Source organism: Bos javanicus, chromosome 11 (genome assembly GCF_032452875.1).
Source record: "Bos javanicus breed banteng chromosome 11, ARS-OSU_banteng_1.0, whole genome shotgun sequence".
NCBI classification, from domain to species: domain Eukaryota; kingdom Metazoa; phylum Chordata; class Mammalia; order Artiodactyla; family Bovidae; genus Bos; species Bos javanicus.
Window position 1 is genome coordinate 25893565 of NC_083878.1, and position 23661 is coordinate 25917225.

General features: G+C 35.9%; 1 protein-coding gene across 7 annotated transcripts in view; it reads right to left on the reverse strand.

Annotated features, from left to right (window-relative positions):
* THADA (THADA armadillo repeat containing) overlaps window positions 1-23661 on the reverse strand; it is a 337352-nt gene that overhangs the window by 250142 nt on the left and 63549 nt on the right. For all 7 annotated transcript variants that reach the window (XR_009739347.1, XM_061432209.1, XM_061432207.1 and 4 more), the window contains 4 exons: window positions 22460-22569; window positions 9197-9329; window positions 6540-6653; window positions 1270-1392 (listed from right to left, as the gene is read on the reverse strand). Coding sequence is in view for 6 of the 7 variants with exons in the window: in XM_061432209.1 (XP_061288193.1) it covers window positions 1270-1392; window positions 6540-6653; window positions 9197-9329; window positions 22460-22569 (480 nt within the window). In the remaining variant the exon portion in view is untranslated. The remainder of the gene's footprint in view (window positions 1-1269; window positions 1393-6539; window positions 6654-9196; window positions 9330-22459; window positions 22570-23661) is intronic.

Sequence of the window (23661 nt, forward strand, 5' to 3'; positions counted from 1 at the left end):
CGTCCTTTTCACCTTTTGATAGAGTATATTTCCAGCATTCACTCAACACACTGATACCCAGGGCCTACAACATCCAAAATAAAAACACATTCAGATACTAAAAGTTGTTTTGCTTCCAGCTCAACATCAAGTGGAAATCAAAACATCAAATGAGATATCACTTCATACTTGTTAAGATGTCTATTACCAAAAAAACCCAGAAAATAACAAGTGCTGATGAGGATGTGAAGAAACTGGAACTCTTGTGAACTGTCAATGGGAGTATAAAACAGTTCCTCAAAAAACTAGACACAGAGTTAGTATATGATATATGCAAATAACTTGAAAGCAAGGACTCAAACAGTTACTTGTACACCAATACAAGTATACAAGCTCACTACAACATTATTCACAACAGCCAAAGAGAAACAGTTTAAGTGTTCATCAACAGGTGAATGAATAAACAAAATGTCAAATATCCACACAATGGTATTTCATTCAGCCTTAAAAAAGAATGAAATTATGATACATGCTACAACATGGATGAACCCTGAAAACACCACGCTAAATGAAATAATCCACACACGAAGAACAAATATTATATGACTCTGTTTACATAAGGTACCTAGAATAGGCAAATTCAGAGAGACAAAAAGTCGAACAGAGACTACCAGGGGTTGGGGGGAAAAGGGTGGAGGGGAGTTATTATCCAATGGGTACAGAGCTTCTGTTTGGAATGATGAAAAAGCTCTGAGAATGAAGTGGTAATGACTGTGCAACACTGTGAATATAATTAATACCACTGAAATGTATAGTTAAAAATGGTTTTAAGTTTTTTAAAAAAAGATAATTGACAGTTTAAACAAAAATAATAACAATGGAGTATGAATTTACAATATACATAAAAGCAAAATCTATCATAAGAGCACAAAGATTGGGAGGAGAGAAATGGGAGTACATATTGCTAAGTTCTTAAACTTTAAAGGAAATGGTAAAATATTACTTGAGGACAGACTACGATGTTGAAGATATATATTAATACTATAAACCCTAAAGCAAACACTAAAATAATAAAACAAAGAGTTATGGCTAATCAGCCAATACAGGAGACAGAATGTAACTGTAAAATACCAAGGGTCAAAATGTAGCTTGACCCAAGGATTTATTCCTTGGAGTAACTCCTTAACAAAATGCAGTACATATTTTTTATCATTCAGTGAAAGGTTAGTTTATTAAAATCTACTCATAAGTGTAATTAAGTCAATGAAAATAAATGGCAAATGCACTTACTGCCCAGACTGGGGATGTAAAGCCCAGAATCGCAGCCTTAGTTCCATCAGCAACATAAGGGATAATAATTTCTCCCAGACGTGTATCTCTGAACAAGGCTCTAAGGATATTTAAAGCATGAACCTAGAATAAAAAGTTCAAAATTAGTTGTAGGCTGAAGACCATGGTAATTTCAGATCTGTATATATCCAGTAGCATAAGCTCCAAACAAAAAATTTACCAAATTACAGGAAGAAATGAATAATTCACAAATAAAATTGATTTTTAATAAAACATGCCTAATAATTGATAAATCCATTTTTTTAAGTTAGCAAGATTTGAACAATGCAATACAAAAGCCTGATCCAATGGACCTATGTAAAATCCTATACCTAGGAAATAGAGGCAATACATTCTCTTCAAGCACACATGAAACATTTATTTTTAAAATGACCTCAAACCTACCACAAGTAAAGCCTCAACAAGCACTAAAAAAATTAATTTCTTACAGATTATGCTCTGATCATAGTGCAATTAAGTTACAAATCAGTTTCCTTACAGACTTTAAAAAACTGACACATTTTAAAGCACAGTCCAAGAAAACAAATATTTAGAGGTGGATAATAATAAAGATGCTACACATTGACACTTGTGTGATGCATTTAAGTGGAATCTAAAAGAAACATACACCTTAAATGCATCTATTTAAAAAAAAAACTATCATATATAGAAAGGATAAAAACAAGGTCCCACTGTATAGCACAGGAAACTATAATCAATATCCTATGATAAACCATAACAGAAAAGAAAATAAAAAACTGTATATATATAAAACTGAATCACCTTGCTGTACAGCAGAAATTAATAAAACATTGTAGATCAGCTATAATTTTTAAAAATTGGAAAATATGTCCAATTAAGACAACAGAGAAAGAACAATAAATTAAAAATTGAAAAAGAAAATTTAAAAGATTTGAAAATTTTAAAATCAATGACTTAACTACAAGCATTAACAAAACCAAAAGATGATTCTTTGAAATAGAAAAAAATCATGAGACTAACCAAGAAGAGAGAGAAGAAAATAAACAGTGCCATGAATACTAAAGAGGACATGATTAAAGGTATATCAGAGTTAAAAAAACAAAATGTACATCAGAGTTACAAAGGTACATGAGTTATAAACTGACCAGTTTCCTAGTCAGAAAAATTTAGGGCAAAATGAACAATTTTCTAGAAAGCAGAACTAATCAAGCCAAATTCAAGGAGAAATGGAAAAGCTATAGAGACATTACCCTTATATAAAGGAAATCAATAGTTTAAAATCTCCCTCATAGACCAAAACGAAAGCAAGACACCAAACCCAACAAAATAACACAAACATTCATACACACAAAAGACCCACGTGACTTTATAGATAATTTCTACCAAATATTCAAAGAATAGATAATTCCAATCTTACTTAAACCATTAAGAGAAATGCCCAAGTTTGTTTCAACAGTCCAGTAGCCTGGCTATTAAATAAGCTATCAACTTAAAAAAAAAAAAAAAGGTAGGGACAACTACTTTGAGAAATGGTATCTATTAAAGGCTCAACCTGTACATACTCAAATAACCACTCCTAAGTATCTACTCCAAAGAAATGTACATATATGTTCACCATTGAGCATGTAAAAGAATGTTCTTAAAAGCACTGTTCTTAATTACCTCAAATTTAAAACTATCCAAATGTTCACAACAGAACGGATAAACAAATTATATACTGAAAAGTGAAGGTATTAGTCTCTTAGTCGTGTCTGACTCTTTGTGACCCCATGGTCTGTAGCCTGCCAGGCTCCTCTGTCCACAGAATTCTTCAGGCCAGAATACTGGAGTGGGTTGCCATTTCCTTCTCCAGGGAATCTTCTCAACCCAGGGATCGAACCTGGGTCTCCTGCATTGCAGGCAGATTCTTTACCAACTGAGCCACTGCTGCTGCTAAGTCGCTTCAGTTGTGTCCGACTCTGTGCGACCCCATAGACGGCAGCCCACCAGGCTCCCCTGTCCCTGGGATTCTCTCCAGGCAAGAACACTGGAGTGGGTTGCCATTTCCTTCTCCAAAAAGTTCAAATTACATACTACTACATAGCAATGAAAATGAATAATTCACAACATGTATGATATCATAAACAAAATGTCAAAAGAAATTCTATCAGAGTATAGAATGTATGGCTACATTCATAAGAAGTTTTTTAAAAAACAGGTAAACCTAAGGTGTTAAAACTAAGTTAGTGGTTATACTTGGGGGAAAGGTGCTGATTAGAAGGCAGTATGAGCGGGCTTTCAAGTGCTAAAATGTTTCCCTTCTTGCTGAAGTGTGTTCACTCTGTGAAACTTCATGGAGGCAAACATTTGTACACATCTCTGTATGCTTAGCATAATTCAACAAAAAACTTTCACATAAAAAAAGGACAGATACAGCATGAAAAAGGAAAAGCACAGGTTAATATCAGTTTCAAATCCAGTGAAAACGTGAAATAAATTTTTTTTCAAATTTTTAAGTGAATCTAGCAACGTGTAAAAAAATTAACCATTTCAAAGTTAGGAGTTCATTGTCTTATTGTAAAGGTCATCTTATATTAAAAAGTCAACATAATTCATGATATTTGCAAATTCTAGAAGAAAACATTTATCTCAAAAATGCTTAAAAGCATTCAATAAAATCTAATTTCCTTGAAAAGAGGAAACCTACAGCAAATATCAGAAACAACCCAAGGATGCTGGCTATCTCTATTTCTATACAGAAGTATTATTACAAGTGCCACCCAGCAGATTAAGAAAACTTTTGTAAAGAATCAGGAAAGGAAAGCAAATTTAGCATTACTTAAGAAGGATATGATTATCTATAAAGAAAATGCATGGGATTTACAGATAAGTCATTAGCTGTATTACAGCAATTTAGGTAGGTGACTGAACATTTCACAAAAGATCTGTAAGACTTTTATGGAAAATTATCTTTTAATGTAATGAAAAACATTAAGAAAGATCTGAATAAACGGAGATATAAAGCCATCTACATGAACTGAATCAAAAAAAGAAGTCATTTTTCCCAAATAATAAATTTAAATTCCAACCAAAATTCAAAAGAGCTTTCTGGGTGAACTTAACAAGCTGATTCTAAAACTTTTATGGCAGAGCAATGGGACAAGTACTGCCAAGGTAATTCCAAAGGGGGAAAAAAAGGAGATTCATTCTATCAGATACCGAAGCTTATTTTAAAAAAATACAGTAAATAAAACAGTGATTTAGGGACAGACTAACATAATATAGCACAGAAATAGACACATATGTCGACAGAAATAGTATTTGAGATAAATGGTGTTAGTACAACAGTTCAAGAGTAAAGGGTGTATTATATAAAGAAAATATGAAATATCTTTCTGACTTGATTATGGAAGGCTTTCTAAAACAATATCCAAATGCACAAACCACAAGGGCTGATATATTCCATTTTATTAAAATTTAAAACTTCTGGGCAATAACAATAATAAGCAAAGTGAAAAGAAGCAATAGACTGAGAGAAGACGTGTAATTCAAATAACCAAAAAGGAAAAAAAAAAAATCAGGAAAATAATTTTAAAACAACAACAAAAAACCCAACTCCTGCCAGACAAAGACAACCAAATTAAAGGTAGGCAAAGTCTTTAAAAAGGCAATTCACAGAGGTTATCCAAAAGACAAATAAATATATAGAGAGCTGTTAAACTACCAGTTGTCAGAAAAATACAAATAAAACTGGGAAACACAATAATTTCACACCAAGCAGAAAAGAAAACATTTATATATAGTGAAACTCTGCTCAGAAATTAAAATGAACTTGGAGCTCACTAACCTTAAAATATGTTGATTGGAAAAAACCCAAAATAAAACAATGTGTAGATAACACAATTCATATTCAAAGAGAAAAAAAAAGCTCTTAAAGAATGAAAAACATGCATGAAATTTTTCGTTTAGTGATTTATAGCTGAGAAGGAAAAAAGGGAAATAGAATATGGAGGCATCTAGAGTGTATTCAATCTGTAATGTTTTACTCTTAAACTTGGAATTGGTTTTATGGATGTTGCTTAGTCGCCATACACTTTTATATGTTGAAATATTTCAGATACATTAAAAAATATATAGAAATAAACCACGGGAGAAAAGTAGCAAAGAAAATCATCTAACACCTAGAAGACTGGTCAGAGATGAAATATTAAATTTTTACTGATTTAATAAAAATGATCACTAATGGCAATCAATGACTTTGAAGCCGAGTAAGGTAATCAAAGCACTCTTAAAAATCAAATTCCACTATTTTCAGATGTTCTTATTAAACAATAGTATTTTTCTAACTCGTAGTCTAAAAAGTGGAACCAGTTATTTTTTTCACATTTTAGGGGGAAAAAAATCTTAAAGTGATTTCAGATCATTTCTGAAAGATGATCTGTAACTTTTCATTTAAAACTTTTAAAGAATTTTTACATCATACAGTCACAGGCCACTATGTGACATGTGTTAATAAACCCTATCCTTTCCCACTGGCCCACATTCTGGCCCATGGGCTTCCCTTATACCTCCCACAGGCTCTGACATAAAACTATACGTACTTACTGTACTTGACTGTAAACTTCAGCTCTCAGTCTGTTCTCTACCTAACATGGGCCTCCAGCAGGTGGGCAGGAACATCCTACTACGAGGCATTGGCTGAGAAAGCCTAGACAAGAAGTTTCTGACAGGTGTGTACTACCATGGAGTGGGGCGGAACTGTGAGGAACACTTAACCCAACTTCATACACACAGATAAGTATATACTTAATCCAATGTTAGCAGTGACAGAAAAGGACTAAGAATTAGCTAAAATTAAAATGTGAGTATACCAAAAGCCAGACACTACATTTTAGGGGACAACCCAACTGCTAAATTTTAAAATATACATCAACTCAAAGAAGCACACACGAAATCTGAAAGTGATAGCACATTCAGTTTTTAATTTTTAGATACAACTGTAATATTGTAAAATACCTTGTCTAAGTCAAATGTTTTCACTAGAGTTAAAAAACAGACCATCTTGGTTAATCTATACCAACTACAGCAATGGTTTATTTTGTGGACTAGAAAAACCAAACCAAAAGCAACCTCTCCAAATAAGCTTCAAATGTCTGTCTGACCTTCAGGGGCTCTGTATCTTTGACAGATTTTAAAACTTTTCTTTTTTAAGTACAGCAAAGATTTAAACCACTGACTTCCTAGCAGAGTTTGTGTATTTCCATTATTACCTTGGGGACTGTGCTTTGTGAGTCATCTGTAGGTCCAGCCAAAGAGATTAACTCTTTCATTGTTATTTTCAACAAATCCATTTTGCCTTTCTTAGGTTCGGATGCCAACAATGCCTATGGAAAAACAACAAAGAAATTATCAGGACTATTATTTCATATACACCTGTCTGCTATTCCCCAGAATGGATTCCCCAATGGGGTGTTAAGCAAGTTAACTAAGCTGTGTGACCTTGAGCAAGCAGCTTAACCTCTCCATCCCTCAGATACTTCACCTGTAAAATCAGGTGGTGATATTACAGAATCTCTACGGTTACCTCCAGTTTGGCTTGTTGATTATGTAACACTAAGAGGCTGAAAACAGCTCCTGTTGATAACTCTTCTAGGACCATAACTGAGTGGCAGGTCTCAGATACAATAAGTTTGAATTATCCAACAAGAAACTTCCCTTTACTTGAAAAACAAAAAACCTCTGGATTAAATTTCTTGTAAGGATGTGGAAACTCCCTGGAGATAGATCAGTTATTCAATTCTTCATAAGAGGACTGGAGGCTGGAGGACTCTCAAACTGTAGCACTGGAAACTCCATGGGACAAAAGGAAATACTATGAACTTCAAAGAGGTCCTATATTTGAATGTTCAAGAGTTGCTTACTTCCTAACATTTTGATAAACATAAAAACAGTAGTATCAAACCACTTGAGGCAATAAAAAGGAGTAAGTATTTATACATGCTACAATATGGATGAACCTTGAAACGTGAGGCTAAGTCAAAGAGGACAAACACAAATACCACATTTTATATGATTCCATTCATACAGACAGAATATAGGTTAGTAGCTGTGTAGGACTGTGAGTAGCCAGAATATTTCATATATATGTAGCTGCTGGCTGCCAAGAGTGAAAGCTTCAAGTCATTCAGCTTCTTCTGAAACATTTATAACCCATAAGGAGCAAGGTAAAAATACATAGGCAAAACAGGTTTAAAAAAGAAATTTCTCATAACATATTTATGCTCAGAAAATACATAAACTATCTTTTGACCATTCAAAAAAATTTTATATATATCTACACCAAAGGTAAGCTCATAAACTAAGTAAGCAGTTTTTCTTCACAGCTAACACTGAGCAGAGCTTTCCACTAGAACAAGAATATCACTTTATTGGTAAAGTTATACTAGGAAAAAGGGGACTTTCCTGAGCAGATTTTTTCTATTAATTTAGATTTTATTCAACCAAAATAAATAAGAAAGCCATATGTGATTCCTGATGTGTCTCCTGGGAACCATAGTTTTTTGGGGTTTTTTTTGCCCCCAAGAGCTGTGTGTAGTTATGACATTCTTCTCAAGGCTGGGCTAAGAAAGTACAGTCCTGACCTCTCTATCATTATCACCCAATATGTGATATTAGTTGGGAACCAAGAAATAAGCACACAGCACAAATGTGCAACCAAACCTTGCTGCTGCCTTAACACTTGTTCTCAGACAGACATAAGGGGCAAAAATACACTAGGTCAGAATGAGTTGATTTCTGAAGATCACTAAAATCTACCACCTTGGTGATCTGTGTGTCAAATCAACCTTTCCAACTGGTACCCACTGTCATAAAAAAATCATGACTCTGGGAATTTGGGGGAGGAATAACAAAGGGAAGGAAAAAATACTGGGACACTAAAAGACAGACTTCATTTCACTTATTTTCATTTTCTTTTTTTTTAAAACCTATTCCTAGATTTTATCTTCCTGAATATTAAAGAAAGGTCTTTCAGGTCGGGTCTGATTTAGTATTGCGAGGACTTAGTTTTTATTCTTTGGATTCATAAAGGTGATGGCCTCTTAATTTCAACACTGTGGAAATATTTTCCTATCAATTAGCAATATCTGAACATGCTGATATGGAGCAATCTTTAAGGTATAATGTCAAGTAAAATAAAAAAGCAAGGGGCAAAACAATGTGTGGAGTATGCTTTCATCAGTGATAAAAAACAAAATGCATGCACACATACTCTCTGTCTCTCATAAGACAGGTGTTCAGGAGGCAGGGTGCCTGGGCTCAGCTCAAGTCTTAGTTCTGCTTTTACTATCCCTATGGCCACTGGCAAGTCACTTACCTAACTTTTCTATGGCCCAGTATATGGATGACAATAGGATCTATCTTGTAGGGCTTGAGAAAGGATTCAATGAGAAAACATGTGAAATAACCACTTATAAAAGCTACTATTAGTATTAGGATTATTTCATGCATGGATATTTTGTGGAAGGATTCAAAAGAAACACTTAACACTGGTTGCCTACAGTCTTAAGGGTCTTTGAAAAGAGAGGAATAATACTCTTTCTAATTGAAAAAAAAGGTAGCATGTGCACTTCCTGGAAGTGAGGAATGAATGCACCACAGTGATGTCTTCGTACTTCACACACAGGCGGAAACCTCTACCACTCTCTGTTCATATTATAAGACTGACCTCTTAGAGGGTTTGTTCCAAGAAGAGATCTGTCACAGGAACACAATATCCACACATTATAACAAAGTATTTGTGAAATGAACTACAGAAAAGACAAATGTCCCTTATGCAATACTGTCACTCATGGGTCAGGGGGGTTATGATCAAAAAACCAAAAACAAACAAAACCCCCATCTATGATCCTGCAGGTAAGCATAATACCTGTATGTAGAAAGGAATTCCAGCACTGCGTCTTGTGGCACAGAGTTTAGACGAAGGATCACAGCACTTAATTTCCTCTAAAACACTCAATAACCACTCTTCCGGTAGCTTTTGCAGACTCACATTAGGGCACCTAAAAGGCATATGTAAAGCAAACATTTGGAATTATCAGGTACCAAAAGGGAAAAGCACAAACTATTGACACCATTAACACTGTTAGGAAAGAACAAAATCCTGGCATTCAGAAGGAGGGAAATTACAAGTGTCTCACTTTCTACTTTTCACCTACTTCCTTTTTTATGATGGGTTTTGGGATTTGAAGCTGTGACAGGTTCTATTTCTTACAAAAACACACACAGCATGTGTCTCATCTGTAAATGAGCTTTAATATCTAAGCTTGCACCCACATCCAAAATGTTCCGAAGGTTAACCAAGGACTCACCAACGTTCTATATTGCAAAACTCAAGATTTCCAGTGAGGAGAACATAACCTTATAGTTTATTATATAGTCTGAAGTTATAGAAACTACATATATTCAAAGAAAACATATTTTTGAAACTATATTTTAGTAAATTACTCTCTGGTTTCTCAAAGTGTAGTCTATTACAAACTAAATTTTCATCCAGATCCTATGTAGAATTAATAAAGTTGTTTGGAAAGAGCCTTAAACATTGTGAAGTTATTTGGACATTACTCTTAGTGAGATTCTGCTCTAGTATGTTAACTGTTATTTTAGAATGCAATTTTTTTTCAGCGTATGCCCTAATGTGGTGGTTTGGTGGTGGTAGTCTAGTCACTTAAGTCGTGTCTGACTCTTGTGACCCCATGGACTTTAGCCCGCCAGGCTTCTCTGTCCATAGAATACTTCAGGCAAGAATATTGGAGTGGGTTGCCATTTCCTCCACCAGGCTATGTCCTAATATGCAATTATACAACCTTATCCTAAGAAACAGCATATTTAATGGTAGACAGACAATTATTTTAGGAGGATCATAATTGGATTTTTTAAAAATTAATACAAAAATAAAGAGAGAAAGTCCAAAGGAAAAATAATCTTCTCTTTTTTGAATTGAAGAAGACAATCTGTAGAAAGGTAACTTATTTCTAATTTGTAAAGAGAATTAGAGCTCTTAGAAACATGTGGTTTTGTGTGTGTGTGTGTGTGTGTGTGTGTGTTTTAATTGAAATATAGTTGACATACAATGTTGGGTTACTCTCTGGTGAGGACTGTTTTTCTTTATTTTAGTTTGGTTTAAGAATGACAACTTCAGTTTCTAACATTCCAAATAGCAACTCAAATTTAGTTATGTCTTGCATAGAACAAAATATACATCAATACAACTGCTTTGAAAGGAGGCATTTTTTAAAGTTTGACATGGGCCTGAAAAACATTATTTCAGCCACAGATGTTACAACCAAATCTCCCTATTCCCAGCAGGCTCTGTGATTTTTAAAGGTTTTTCCTTTTAGCCTGGCTTAAAATTCATTACCTCATTCCTGCTTCTTCCCACTTGGCTCCCTCAGCCACAAAAACCAGGCATCAACAGTCTAAATCACAAGATTAGAAGAGATTCAAAGGCAGAACAACCAAACTCAGAGTATGAACCTTGTTTAGATTCCAACTTGAAAAAAACAAATGTAAAAAAAGGATACTTTCAAATAATACAGATAGTTATGTATATATTAGATATTATATGATCCCAAGGAATTATTTATAGGATGTGCCAATGGCACTGTGAATGTGGAAGAAAGTGTCTGTATTTTTTAGAGATGCATATAAAGTGCATAGGAGTAAAAATAACATTTTAGGGATACACTTTGTAAAACTTTAGCCAAGGACAATCAAAGGGATAGATGAAGTATATGTAACAAAACTCTGGTAACTGGTGAATCTGGATGATGGATAAAGGTGGTTCATTACATTATCCTTTCTCTCTCTCTCTCTCATGTATACACACACACACACACACATATGTGTATGTGTTTGAAATTTTAATGTTTTATATGTTTATAATTTATATGTTTGGAAATTTTCATAAGAAATCCATTTATATGTTTGAATTTTTAATAATAAAAATAATCCACGTTACTTACATTACTAAAGTTACTTTCTGATCACTAGGCGTGTATTAGTATCTTTTACAAATTATGATGAAAACATCTGTTTCACAGAACAATATCTTTCATTTACTACTAACGTTGCCAACTTGGTATAATCCTCACACAGTTGCCCAGTCAAAAGATGAAACCCAAATCCCTAGGAGCTGTTAAATTTAAGTGCTAATGATCCAGTTATGGCTTACTGCCCTTTTTGGCTCATTCTTCATTGTCTTTTAAGTATATTTGGGTTAACTTATACCACAATGGGTGAACAGAGGGGGAAAAAAAAAAGAGAGAATTAAAGCAAAGACATCTTTTTGTGATCTTACCAGCCAAGATTAAAAGCTGGGGTCACAGAGATGAAAAAAGGAAAGACTGTTTGATCTGAAGTTCTCTGTGGATTTCATTGGCCCGTATTTTCTTCCCCACCCCAAGACCACCGGCTTACAGACAATGCTTCAGATGAAGGTTAAGTATTCCTGTAGGAATTCACTAAGAAAAACACAAGGGGGAAAAGGAACTGCAGAAGATGAGGGGTATTTTCCTATTTCCTTATTTTTCTATCAAGGGCACTGAAATGCTAGCACAACAAATACTAGTTCAGTAATGCCCCCTCCTCAACGATGTCAATGAGCTTCTCTGGAGCCTCCCTGAGCTGGCACCAGGTGCCTGCCCTAAATGCTCAGATACATATTTGGCTCAATCTGGTTCATGAGAGAGATATTATCAGTTCTCTTATTATTTGCTTCAGTAGGTTTCATTCATTCACTTGGAAAAAGAACGGTCTATTACGATCAAAAAGATCTGCTTGGCACTATGCTATGCCCTAGGAAGGGAGAAGTAGAATACAAATTCCCAATTACACTCAATCCAGAAAGCAGGTTGCTTTGGATTTAGAATGCATTGTTGTTACTGTTGTTGTTTAGTTGCTCAGTCGTGTCCAACTCTTTGCAACCCCAGGGACTGCAGCCCGCCGTGCTCCTCTGTCCATGGGATTTCCCAGGCAAGAACACTGGAGTTGGGTTGCCATTTCCTTCTCCAGGGGATCTTCCCGAACTAGGGATCGAACCCACGTCTCCCGCACTAGCAGGTGGATTCTTTATCACTGAGTCACTAGGAAGCCCTAGAATGCATTACCAGAGTATATTGTTTTTAAGGATTGCCTTCTTAATCATATTTTAGTCAGGTTATCTTTCAGATTCATTTCAATCCTTGAATATCCACCATTAGAGTAGGGCTTAAAATAGTTTTGAAACAACTGGTGATATGGAAAGAAAACTAGCTGGAGAATCAAAATTGCCTGCAAGAAATCCACTCAGCAGATAAGCTACTTGTGACTAACTTGAGGTAAACTGTGTCTTACTCATTGTGAAGGCATTCTAACTCCTTTAGACAATTGGGGACATTTATTACCATTAATAAACTTCTCTTAAATCAACTGAATGACTCACTGATTGCCTAAAGAAATTACTTCACCTTCAAACAAAAGCAACTAATTTCACATTTTAAATATGAAATACACTTAAGGCCAAAATATGAAGCAAAATTAAATTATCAAAATTCAATTGCCAGGAAATTAGTTAAGTATAACCTCAACTGAGTAAAAGTTAAGCCTCTACCAATTATCTTCTTTTCCTAAAACAATAACTTACCAAGCTATTATCACTAAGGGTTTTTTTTTTTTTTTTTCTAGCACAAGAAGGAAGTAAATCCTTTCCCTTTCCCATAAACATACGTTCATTTTGTCAGGTTTAACAGCAACTCCAAATGAAAATTCATTCAAATAAGTAAGTTACTGGGTACAGAAAAGCAAACATCAATAAAAACAAAGCTATTTATTTACTGATTGTTAACAAACTTTTACCTTACCATGGTTCCTTATTTTTCACTTGCTAATTGTTTAGATAATTTTAAATAAGGCAGACAAATGAGTGTGTCTGGGAACAAAACAAGGATGTGTCCCTAACCTTGAAAGTGAAAGTTGCTCAGTCATGTCCGACTCTTTGCGACCCCATGACTATACAGTCCTTGGAATTCTCTAGGCCAGAATACTGGAGTGAGTAGCCTATCCCTTCTCCAGGGGATCTTCCTGATCCAAGAATCGAACCAGGGTCTACCTGCATTGCAGGCGGATTCTTTACCAACTGAGTTATCAGGGAAGCCTGTCCTTAATCTTAATATATAGTAAATAATGAGTATTTACTCAAGCTCAGCATCATCAGTCATCACCATCATCACCTGAATGAAAATATCTACAAACAATAATTAAAAAAAAAAAAATCCAGGGAACACCAGATCCTAGCTCACAAAGCCCTACATATTTGAACAGCCTCATTCAACTTAATCTTATACCATTCTACTCTTTACTCGAAATGCTTTTGTATCCACTGTTTCCATTGCTTGGGAAGCTGCTGCTTCTTGTCATCTGAGCCTTGGCTTACTTTAGTGTAGGGAGAAAGAGAGACTTTTCCTTACACTAAACTTTATCACACCAAGACACATAAAATTTATCTGACAGTTTATTATTATCTAGATGTCCTTTAAAATACAAACTCTGTGATATCAGGCACAAACTTTGTCCTGTTCACTTCTTTATTCCCAAACACAAAGAATAGGGTCTGGCATCCCAATAGTTGGCTCAAATATCTGCTGAATAAATGAACAACTTATGACTTACCAACTCCATTAAGTGTACCATTGTAAGAAACTAGGCTGACACAAGAGGGTGTAGCAACTGGAAAGCAAAGTGTAAACAGAAGTGCTTTCCAATGCCAAGAGGAGCCCTTAGAGCCACAGGTGATTCCCCTCCTCAGCTTCCTCAAACAGGAATGAACACATTCAGAAATCTCTACATCCCATGGCCATAGTTCATTCAGGTGATGATGGTGATGACTGACTTTCTACTGAAATCCCCAAGCAAAATAAAATCTGTTAACCTAAATATTACCCCAAGAGAGAATTTTTCCCCAATATTCAAGAACAAAATCAAAGATAGGGTTCAAAACCCTATAGAGGGTTCAGGTTTGTATAAAGTGGTATTTAACTGAGGTTAAATACCCTCTCCAGGGGATCTTCCCAACCCAGGGATCGAACCCAGGTCTCCCACATTGAGGCATATTCTATACCAGCTGAGTCACAAGGGAAGCCCAACTAATTGTGTGGCTATGGACAAATCACTTGATTTCTCAATGCCCAAGAATGAAAATAAAATCACTAATAATGAGACACTATTACCTGGGTTACTATTCCACAGAGAGAGAACAATGACCCTATATTATATAAGTACCCAAAGCTCCTCATTAGACTGTCCCCAAAACACCTCATTATGGCCTCACAAGCTACAGTCCCTTATTCAGGTCCTCACATGCCTCTCTTAGTTCTACAGCGATAAATGTTTCAAATTCAGATCCTAATAATTGTCTCTCAGTTCAGAGAAACTCTGGCTTACCACATCACACTCTCAATAGTCAGAGTGTTTCTACCCAGGCATACAGAAGATGTTCAGGAAATCGTGTGCTGAACGAATAAATAAGGACCAACTAGTATTGGTGCCAGCTACCCCATATTAGCTGTGCTTCCAATTAGGCAGATAACTGAAAAACTAGATGTGGAAAAGGAGGGCTAAAAAACCCATAAGGCTCCTCAATGGTGAAGTCACTGTGCTGTGCAGAGAAAAAAACAACAGCCCAACCTAGACCTCTGACTATTCAATGAAGCTTCTGTCTACTCCCCAGCAAGGAAAGATTACTTCACAAGGAAGTGATTTCAAAACTCCAGAATTGCTGCTGTTTATGATAATGAAGGAATTGAAAGGTAAAAATGGAACCATGCAAAGCTCCCAAGAACAATGCGACCAACTCTAGTTGTTTGTTTTGGTTCCCAAGAATGCCCAAGAATGAAAATCCAGGGAAAGGTCCCTGAGTAAAGCGGTCCATGGCTGTCTGTGCCAGCCCCATGCGTTCACCAGCCCCAGCCATGGGGAATTCCAAGCCTGCTTTGGTTAGCTAGTGCCTCTCCACTAAAACAGCTGACATCCGCTTTGTCTGAGGCTCTTTTGTTTTACTTCACTCCAGCGTCAAGTTAATGCAAAATACACAGTGTCTTTAATCTCTGAGTACATCATAAAAATTGTAACTTTCTTACAAGGGATTCAAGGTTCTTCATAAGCCAGTCTCACTAAATGTTATTAATCCACAAAAGACTCCTAAGAGATTGGTTTACCACTTTGAAGGAAGTTTACTAAAAATGTATCCAACATCCCTCAATCTTTCATACCCCAAATCCCCAGACTTTCCCAATCAGAAACTACTAAGCAGCACTGCACTATGAGTAGAATGGAAATCGAAAAAGGCCTTAGAAAGCGGAATTCTCTTCCTTTATCAAAGGTGACACAGCAGCCTAGAGAGGTTTTCATGGCTTTGCTAGTGTCAACAGAGCTGGTAGGCAGAACTCAGCTCTAACTCATACCTCAATATTCTTTCCTCTACACTCTGAGGGAGGTGGTGGTTAAGGATGGGGATGTGGAAGGAAATCAGATCATTCTGCTTTTCCTGTTTATCAGTCAAGAAATAGTAGAAATTAAAAGAAATAAAATTAAAAGGCTGACAGGAAAGAGACAAGAGAGTCTGGATTTGGTTTGGTTTTTCTATGCTAAGTGCTATAGCCCAAGTCACAAGAGTCGGACACGACTGAGTGACTAACACTTTCATAGCTTGAGTCTCTACCAAAAGTAACAGAAATGAACAGGCCAGTCCATGGCTGCTTTTTAGGTCTTTGTGTTGTCTTGAGAAGATCACTGAAGCAAATTATTCTTCTATAAACAGATTAGTCCAATTTCTATCCACAAAGCTATCTCACTGGTAGTGGGTAAGGATTCTAAGATAAGCATAAAACCCAGACTGAAATCAAATTACACATGCTGTATACCCAACTAATTGGTCATTAGACTATTTTGTGCCAATAAATCAGGTCCCCTGACTACACAGTGGCTTTCCAATGGTTTATCCATCCACCTAAGGACAGTAACAGAGAGCTATTTTTTGTCAAGTTCTGATTAGTTATATTATGATTGTTAATTGAGAAATGTTACCTTCATTTCCTCAGACTTTTTCTGTAGGGTTATTTTTCCTAATTTAGAGATTTTTCCAAGCTCCTATTATTTCATAAGCTAAATTCTCCAATTCTCCACTCCATTCATTCTTCAGTCAAGTACTGTTTATTATTTCAAGGTTCATGTTTATTATTTCAAATAAATTAAACAGTGACAGATGGGCAGGAAGGTTGTGGGCATGTACATGCACATTTTAAAAAGGGAACACAGCCTTGAAGCATGGAGAAATTTTAAGCCTGAAAAACGATTTGCCCAAATGAGATCCAGTGAGAAAGCTACATATCAACAGAAGCCATCTTAACCTCCCTCTCCACCATCAAATATTGTCGAGGTTTACTGCAGGCTAAAACATCAGGGGCTACTGTAAAGCCTCAGCTGCAGGCACAGGCAATGACAACAATGGCCAAATAGAAATTAAATTACCAGTCGGCCAGCCATGAGGAGAAGGGCAAGATACGGTGGATTTAAAAAAAAAAGTGGTTAGATAAATGTAACAAATTGTTGGTTCTCTTATTTAATGTAACCATTCCCTGAGATCAAGAAGGAAAAAATTAATATTAACAACTCTGGGATCTTACTAAAAAAGCTGAGATAGAAGCTATTCACTAAGAACAAGATCCATCTGTTACTGAGTCTAAAATCACTGAGAATTATTATCAGAACTTTAAAAAAAATGAGTATTCAAAGTTCCAGAAAGAAGGTAACATCTTTTGCAACTGTGGGGTGGACTTAAAAATAGAAATTCAAGGATCACAAGTCAAAGACACAAAGATTTAGATTTTAAACATTAAGACATTCTAAAAATATTTTTAAAAACAGAAAAAACTCATTAAGACATTCTAGTTTTCCTCAAATCCTTCTAATCTACTATAGAAATGGCAGATTTAAAGGATTTTTTTACCTACATAAAGTATTAATATGGCTTCCAAGAGTGTATGACCACTTAATTTGTTCTTCTTTAATTATCGAAACGTGTATAATATCATCTATGAAACAAGTCGCCCATCCACGTTCGATGCACGATACTGGATGCTTGGGGCTGGTGCACTGGGACGACCCAGAGGGATGGTACAGGGAGGGAGGAGGGAGGAGGGTTCAGGATGGAGAACACGTGTATGTATACCTGTGGTGGATTCATGTTGATATATGGCAAACCAATACAATATTGTAAAGTTAAAAAATAAAATAAAATACAAAAAAAAAATTTCAAATAAAAACCATAGGATACTCAGAAATGCCAAAGGAAATGAAGATAAGGCTGAGAGATTATATATATATTTTTTAATTTAGCACTGAATGACTTTTCCCCAAACCTGTACATTATGTTCTACATTTATTTCTTGCTCAATTGCATATTCTTTAGAGACTTGATCTTTCAGTCTCCAGTAGAGTGAAATTATTTTTTATTATTATATTCCAAAGGTGTATAAGAAGTTTTCTGTTGAATTTGAATTGTAGTAGTTATAATTAATTCATGAAAGTTGAAAAACATATAAAAATGACTTCTGTCCACCATAATTGTTGATGTCCATACGTCAGCACTAGCATTCTATGACAAAAATTGCTAAATGTCAGCAGTTCAGTTTTTCAGGCCAATAATGTGAAACTGATTGTAATTAGTGCAGTAAATATTCACGGATTAACCTACATTTCAATAAGCAGAGCAACTCAAAAAAATGAAGAGCAAGACAATATCAAGTACTCATGAACCTTCCTTCTAGATTTAGAATTACAGAACAATTTAATCCCCTTAAGAGTTAAGCTTTTAATTTCTGGTTGAATAAATGAAAGCTAGATTCCCTGGTGTAGTGCTCTAGTTTAGGATTCTGTTCATTTTCATTGAAAGAATAACCTGAAATACTAAAATGACAGCACATAAATAAGCATATACAAATTTCATCAGAAACCTGAATTTACAGTTGTAACTTTAATGCATTTAACCACTAATCAAATGCTTAAGCAGGGAATTATGCATAGGAAGGTGATTATTTTTTTTAAAAAGTATATGAATATTTCATCAAATTTTAAACAGAAAGCACCATATAACAAATCAGATTCTTAGAATCTGAGAAAATTAACTCAACATATTAAGTAGTGTGTGTGTGTGTGTGTGTATGTGTGTGTGTGCAAGTGTTGCTTTCAAAAAATTCCCAGAAAAAAGAACAGTGTCTCCCACTCCTATTTATTCTTAGATGATTGTTTAATGGTGAAGTCAGTTTACATTTGAAGACCTTCTGAATAATCTTATTAAAAACCAATTCAAACAATGTGGCTCATGTTTAACTCTTTGGTTATTTGCCCATTAATCTCTTTAAGTGCTTGCTTCCTTCACACAGCTGTAGTTCAAGAGGTGGCCAGCAGTTGGCCTCCATTTCAGTGGATTTTCATGAAAGTCCAGATTTCTTTCTGCAAACTTTAAAAATGCTGTATGCCTAAATAACTTTTTCATAACTTAAAAGCTTTCAAAAGGATTCAAAAGAAACATATTTTTCTTTTAAAAATAAAAACCAAACAAAAGGAAGCCACACATACTGCAAAGATGTTCTCCGTAAAACATTCTGTTCAGCAGATCTGAGATGTCTCCAAAGGGATCAAGAACCACTTGGTTTGGAAGCAACAGTTGGGAACTCATAACAGGTTGGTTAAAAGCCAATAGTAACAGCCATGAGGAGCTCTTTAATGCAGATTAGGGGTGGCTGCAATACTAAGCACTGGGCCTTGCCTTGTCTTCCTACTCCATTTATTTGGAATGCCTTCAATTGTACTTTCAACTACACAATACAGTTGTTGAAAAGCCTCTGTCCCTGGTCTTCTGTTCTTTTCTCCTTTTAAGTTTTTCCCTAAAGACTGCAATCATACTATGATATTTATGAAGAGAGCTCAGAAGATTATCTCCGTTTCTGTAATATCACCCAAACTAATCCATCTCCCAGTTATGACTTAAATATTTTCACCAGGATATGCCACCATCATCTCACACTCAACACATACAAAACAAACTAAACGAATCCCCTCTTTCAGTCCCCTTGCCTTTGTTAACATCAATTCCACTTTTCTGGTCACTAGGAATTAAAGCACAGGAACAGTCATGGACTCCCTGGGGACCTTCATTACACACATTCTGTTTGCATCACGTGGCAGATTGCATTCTTCAAAGACGGCCACCACTGTATCTCCCATCCAAATGTATTTCTACAATATGATCTTGCCACTTTACCATCAAATGGTAAAGTTTAAGTCTAATGCCCCTCCCCTTGAATCCAACTGGCTTTAAGACTCACTTAGAACCAAAACTTGCCTGGAAAATCCCATGGACGGAGGAGCCTGATAGGCTGCAGTCCATGGGGTCGCTAAGAGTCAGACACGACTGAGCGACTTCACTTTCACTTTTTGCTTTCATGCATTGGAGAAGGAAATGGCAACCCACTCCAGTGTTCTTGCCTGGAGAATCCCAGGGACGGGGGAGCCTGGTGGGCTGCTGTCTATGGGGTCACACAGAGTCGGCCACGACTGAAGCGACTTAGCATAGAACCAAAACAATGTACCTGAAGTAAAGCTATGAGACTTCCAAGGCCAGGTCAGAAAGCACCATGCAGTTTCTTCCTGGTTCTCTTGGAAACCTCTCTCTAGAGGAAGCCAGCTGCCATAGAAGAATTTCAGCTACCCTACGACTGCCATGCTGAAAGGCCACATACACTCCAAATGAGGCCCTATCTTCTAGTTATCCCACCAAGGTGCCATAATGTGAATAAGTCTGTCTTGGATCCTCCTGACCAGTTCATCTGTCAGCTGAATACCACCAACTGAATTCAGTAAATACCCCAAGGAGAAGAATCACTCAGGTATGTACTGCCCTAATTCTTGATGCATAAAATCATAAAATAAGAGATGTCCACGGCTTCCCTTCTAAGCATTCAAAATGTCATGTGTAGAGTTGTTACTACATGGGGCTAAACATTAATCGAGATGTCACTTCTTTCCCTCCATTCCTAGAGCCATCATCAAAGCTTGTATCACCTCTGCTCTAGATTATTAATAGCTGATGCCAGGCTCTCCTCACTACTATCTGTCATTACAATCTATCTAACCTAACATTTGCAACTGAAAAACTACTTTGAGGTACCAACACCATAACCAACATCAGTCTCATAATGTTTTACACTTGTAGAAAACTTTATAATGCAAAAGGATCTTCATAAATATCTATTTTACTTGATCCATATAAGAAAGACCAGAGAGATCTGTCAATAGAGCAAATATTCTCTTCCTTACTTTATAAAGAGACCAGAGGCTGAGGAGATTCAATTTTATACAATCTCACTGCCAGCAGAACTAAGACCTCGTGTCATAGATCATTGCTAGTTCTCTATTCTACTTGCCTCCTGAGATCTGTTTCAGATTAAGAAAATGTTCAGTGCCTCTTTCCATCCCAACTATAGCGACTCTGCTTTCTAGGCATCCATAATAAGGCTTTTTCTATTCAACTGGATGTTATTGCCTAGTAACTCTACCACCACTGCAACAATCAGGCTGGCTCACTTACTCACCTAACAATCTGTCAGGCTGATTATAGCCTCTCAGTATTTACTTACAAAGTCTCCTCCTTTCTCCTCCTATCTACTTAAACCTTACTCATGTGTTAGCACAAATTCTGCCTCCTCCATTAAGCCCTACTAGCCCATCCCTGTTGCTTTCTCTCTGCTATTCCTACAGAATTTGCAAATTTCGCCCAAATTTTGACAATTTTATTGGATCATCTTGTTCAAGTGTCTTGGTCTCACTTTCCAGGCTCGTATTCAGCTAATACATATCCATACAGACAGCAATGCTGGGTGCTCACAGCCACTGTCTGTTCTGACCAGTCAGTGCCCATGACATACCATTTGTTAAATATTTTGAATTTCATCCCTGCTTATTTCTCCAACTAAACCATAAGCTCTTTGAGAGCAAGAAGCTTGTCTCATAAAGAAGTATTTCAGCCTCCAAACCAAGCATAGGACTAAACACACAGCTAGTGTTCAATACATACATTTGCTAATTGATTTGAAGGGAGTGAAGTGGATTGTGCTGTGAGAAAAAAATATTCTTAAGTCATCTCTACACTGGAAAGAAAGAGTTGCAAAGATAATAAAATATTTTCAAGATCAGCAATTTAATGTCAGGGACATTTAAAAATGTATCATTTAAAGATATTCTGTGCAGCTCATAACTGTAGAAATGTTTTATAAATGTTTTTACCAGGAGTGTGAAAAAGTGTTTCAAAAATATTCAAGGAGTAGATGTCTTAAAGGCCCAAAATAAAATGTTTGCTGAGGCTACAAGGCTGGCAGAACTCTGCTTCATTTCAAAAAGTTTCCAGGCAATGGAAATGTTTTCTTGGAAAATACTACCTTTATTTAGAGAACACTTGCCATGAACACTTAGTCATTAAGTAATTTAAGGTTTCCTCACAAGCTCTTTGGAGGAAATCTATTATATGAATGAATGAAATTATCAGCCAGCACCTATAATGTAAAAAAAAAAAATACATTTGGCTAAATATATGAAATCTACCTGAGTATTTTTCCAAGTAAGTGGGAAAATCTTTTATATTTTTTGGTCTATTTACTGTTCTTTTACATTTTTCTACAAGATAAAATTACGAATAAAAACACAAAATCCTTAAGTGTTTCTCTGTCTGTAATGCACACAAATCCAAAAAACTGGAGGGCTTATTTTATTCCACAAGCCAAGTAATTTTCAAACAGACAAAACAGTGATTTCATTCAATGAAAATAAATGTTAAACTTCAAAGCTATTTTTAGTAAGATCTTTGAGTTTGTGTCAAATCACCTTTCAATAAGAGAGCAACTCGGTTTGGACATTTCACTCCATCATCTGCAGTAAATCATACGGTGAAACCTAAGAAAACAATTTCTTCCAAGAGTTTTGAAGCCAACTAAGTCTTACTCTTTTAAACATCAAAAGACATAGCTAAATTCTACTTCAAGCACATGGCTTGTACATGTGGTCTTTTTAAAACGTACACAAAGGGATATTTGCTTTGTTTTACCTGTTTAGGATTTCAGTGAGTTTCACAAAGCCAGTGTAAGCCAGTTCAAATGCTCCTCTGTGCCTGGACTGTAAAAGGTGTTGTTTAAAGTAATCTCCTATTTCTTTTACCTTCAAAACAAAATCAAAAAATAAATATTCAACTTAAGTTTACACTGACAGGTGTATTTATGTCCGTAACCACTTAGAACTCAGGTCTAGATGTCTGTTTAGCACCTACTATGCAACAGTTAATATTTTAAGCATTTTGACACCATCACAATTGATTCTCACAATGAAGCCATGAAAGAAGCACTATTATTATCTCCACTTTACGATGGGGAAAAAGGAGGTCCAGAAAGACCAAGTAACTTATTCAAGGTCACACAGCAAGTCGATGGTAAAAACAGTGCATAAACCTAGGCAATTTGGCTCCAGAGCTGACCAAGGTTTAACAGCTACGCTAGACCTGCCTCCCTATGCCAGCTTCACAGACCTTGCTGTTTCCTCTGTTAGCTCATAGCATTCAATACCAACAGCAAATCACAAAAAGTGACAACCTTCACTCACCCAGGTCTAGGTGAAATAATTACCTATTTTTTCTCTCTTCAAAAAAATTTTTTTTCTATTATGACTAAAATATACATAAATTTTACCATTTTAACCATTCTTGGGTCTACAGTTCAGTAGACCCAGGGCATTCAGTATATTCACTTTGCTGCACAACCACCATCTATCTACAGAATTTTTCATCTTCCCAAACTAAAACTCCAACCTACTAAACAATATTTTCCAAAAATTACCTTTTTATACACACACACACACACACACACACACACACACACGTTAATGGCCATGCAAGATTTAGGGCAAAGGGCACCCTGAAAACTGACAGGCTTCACTCTGAGTCAGAAGCATGGAGCTTTCCAGTATGCGACCCAATCACTTTTCTACATGCTGCCTTTCTCCATGCAAGTTTAAACAATTAACAAAATGACAATATATTTTAAAGAAGACATAACTGACAGTTAGTTGCTGATGAGGTTCTGCACAGCATGAACTGTTAATGAGTGGGTTGACTGTACTTTTATACCATAAGATTTGGTAGCTGATCAGCTTTAGAAAATCAAGATTCTGTATATAACCTCAGTACCTCTTGATCCAGGTCTTCCCAGCAGGTCACAGAATGGTGAAAAAGGAAGCTTACCCCAAATAGCTCACACA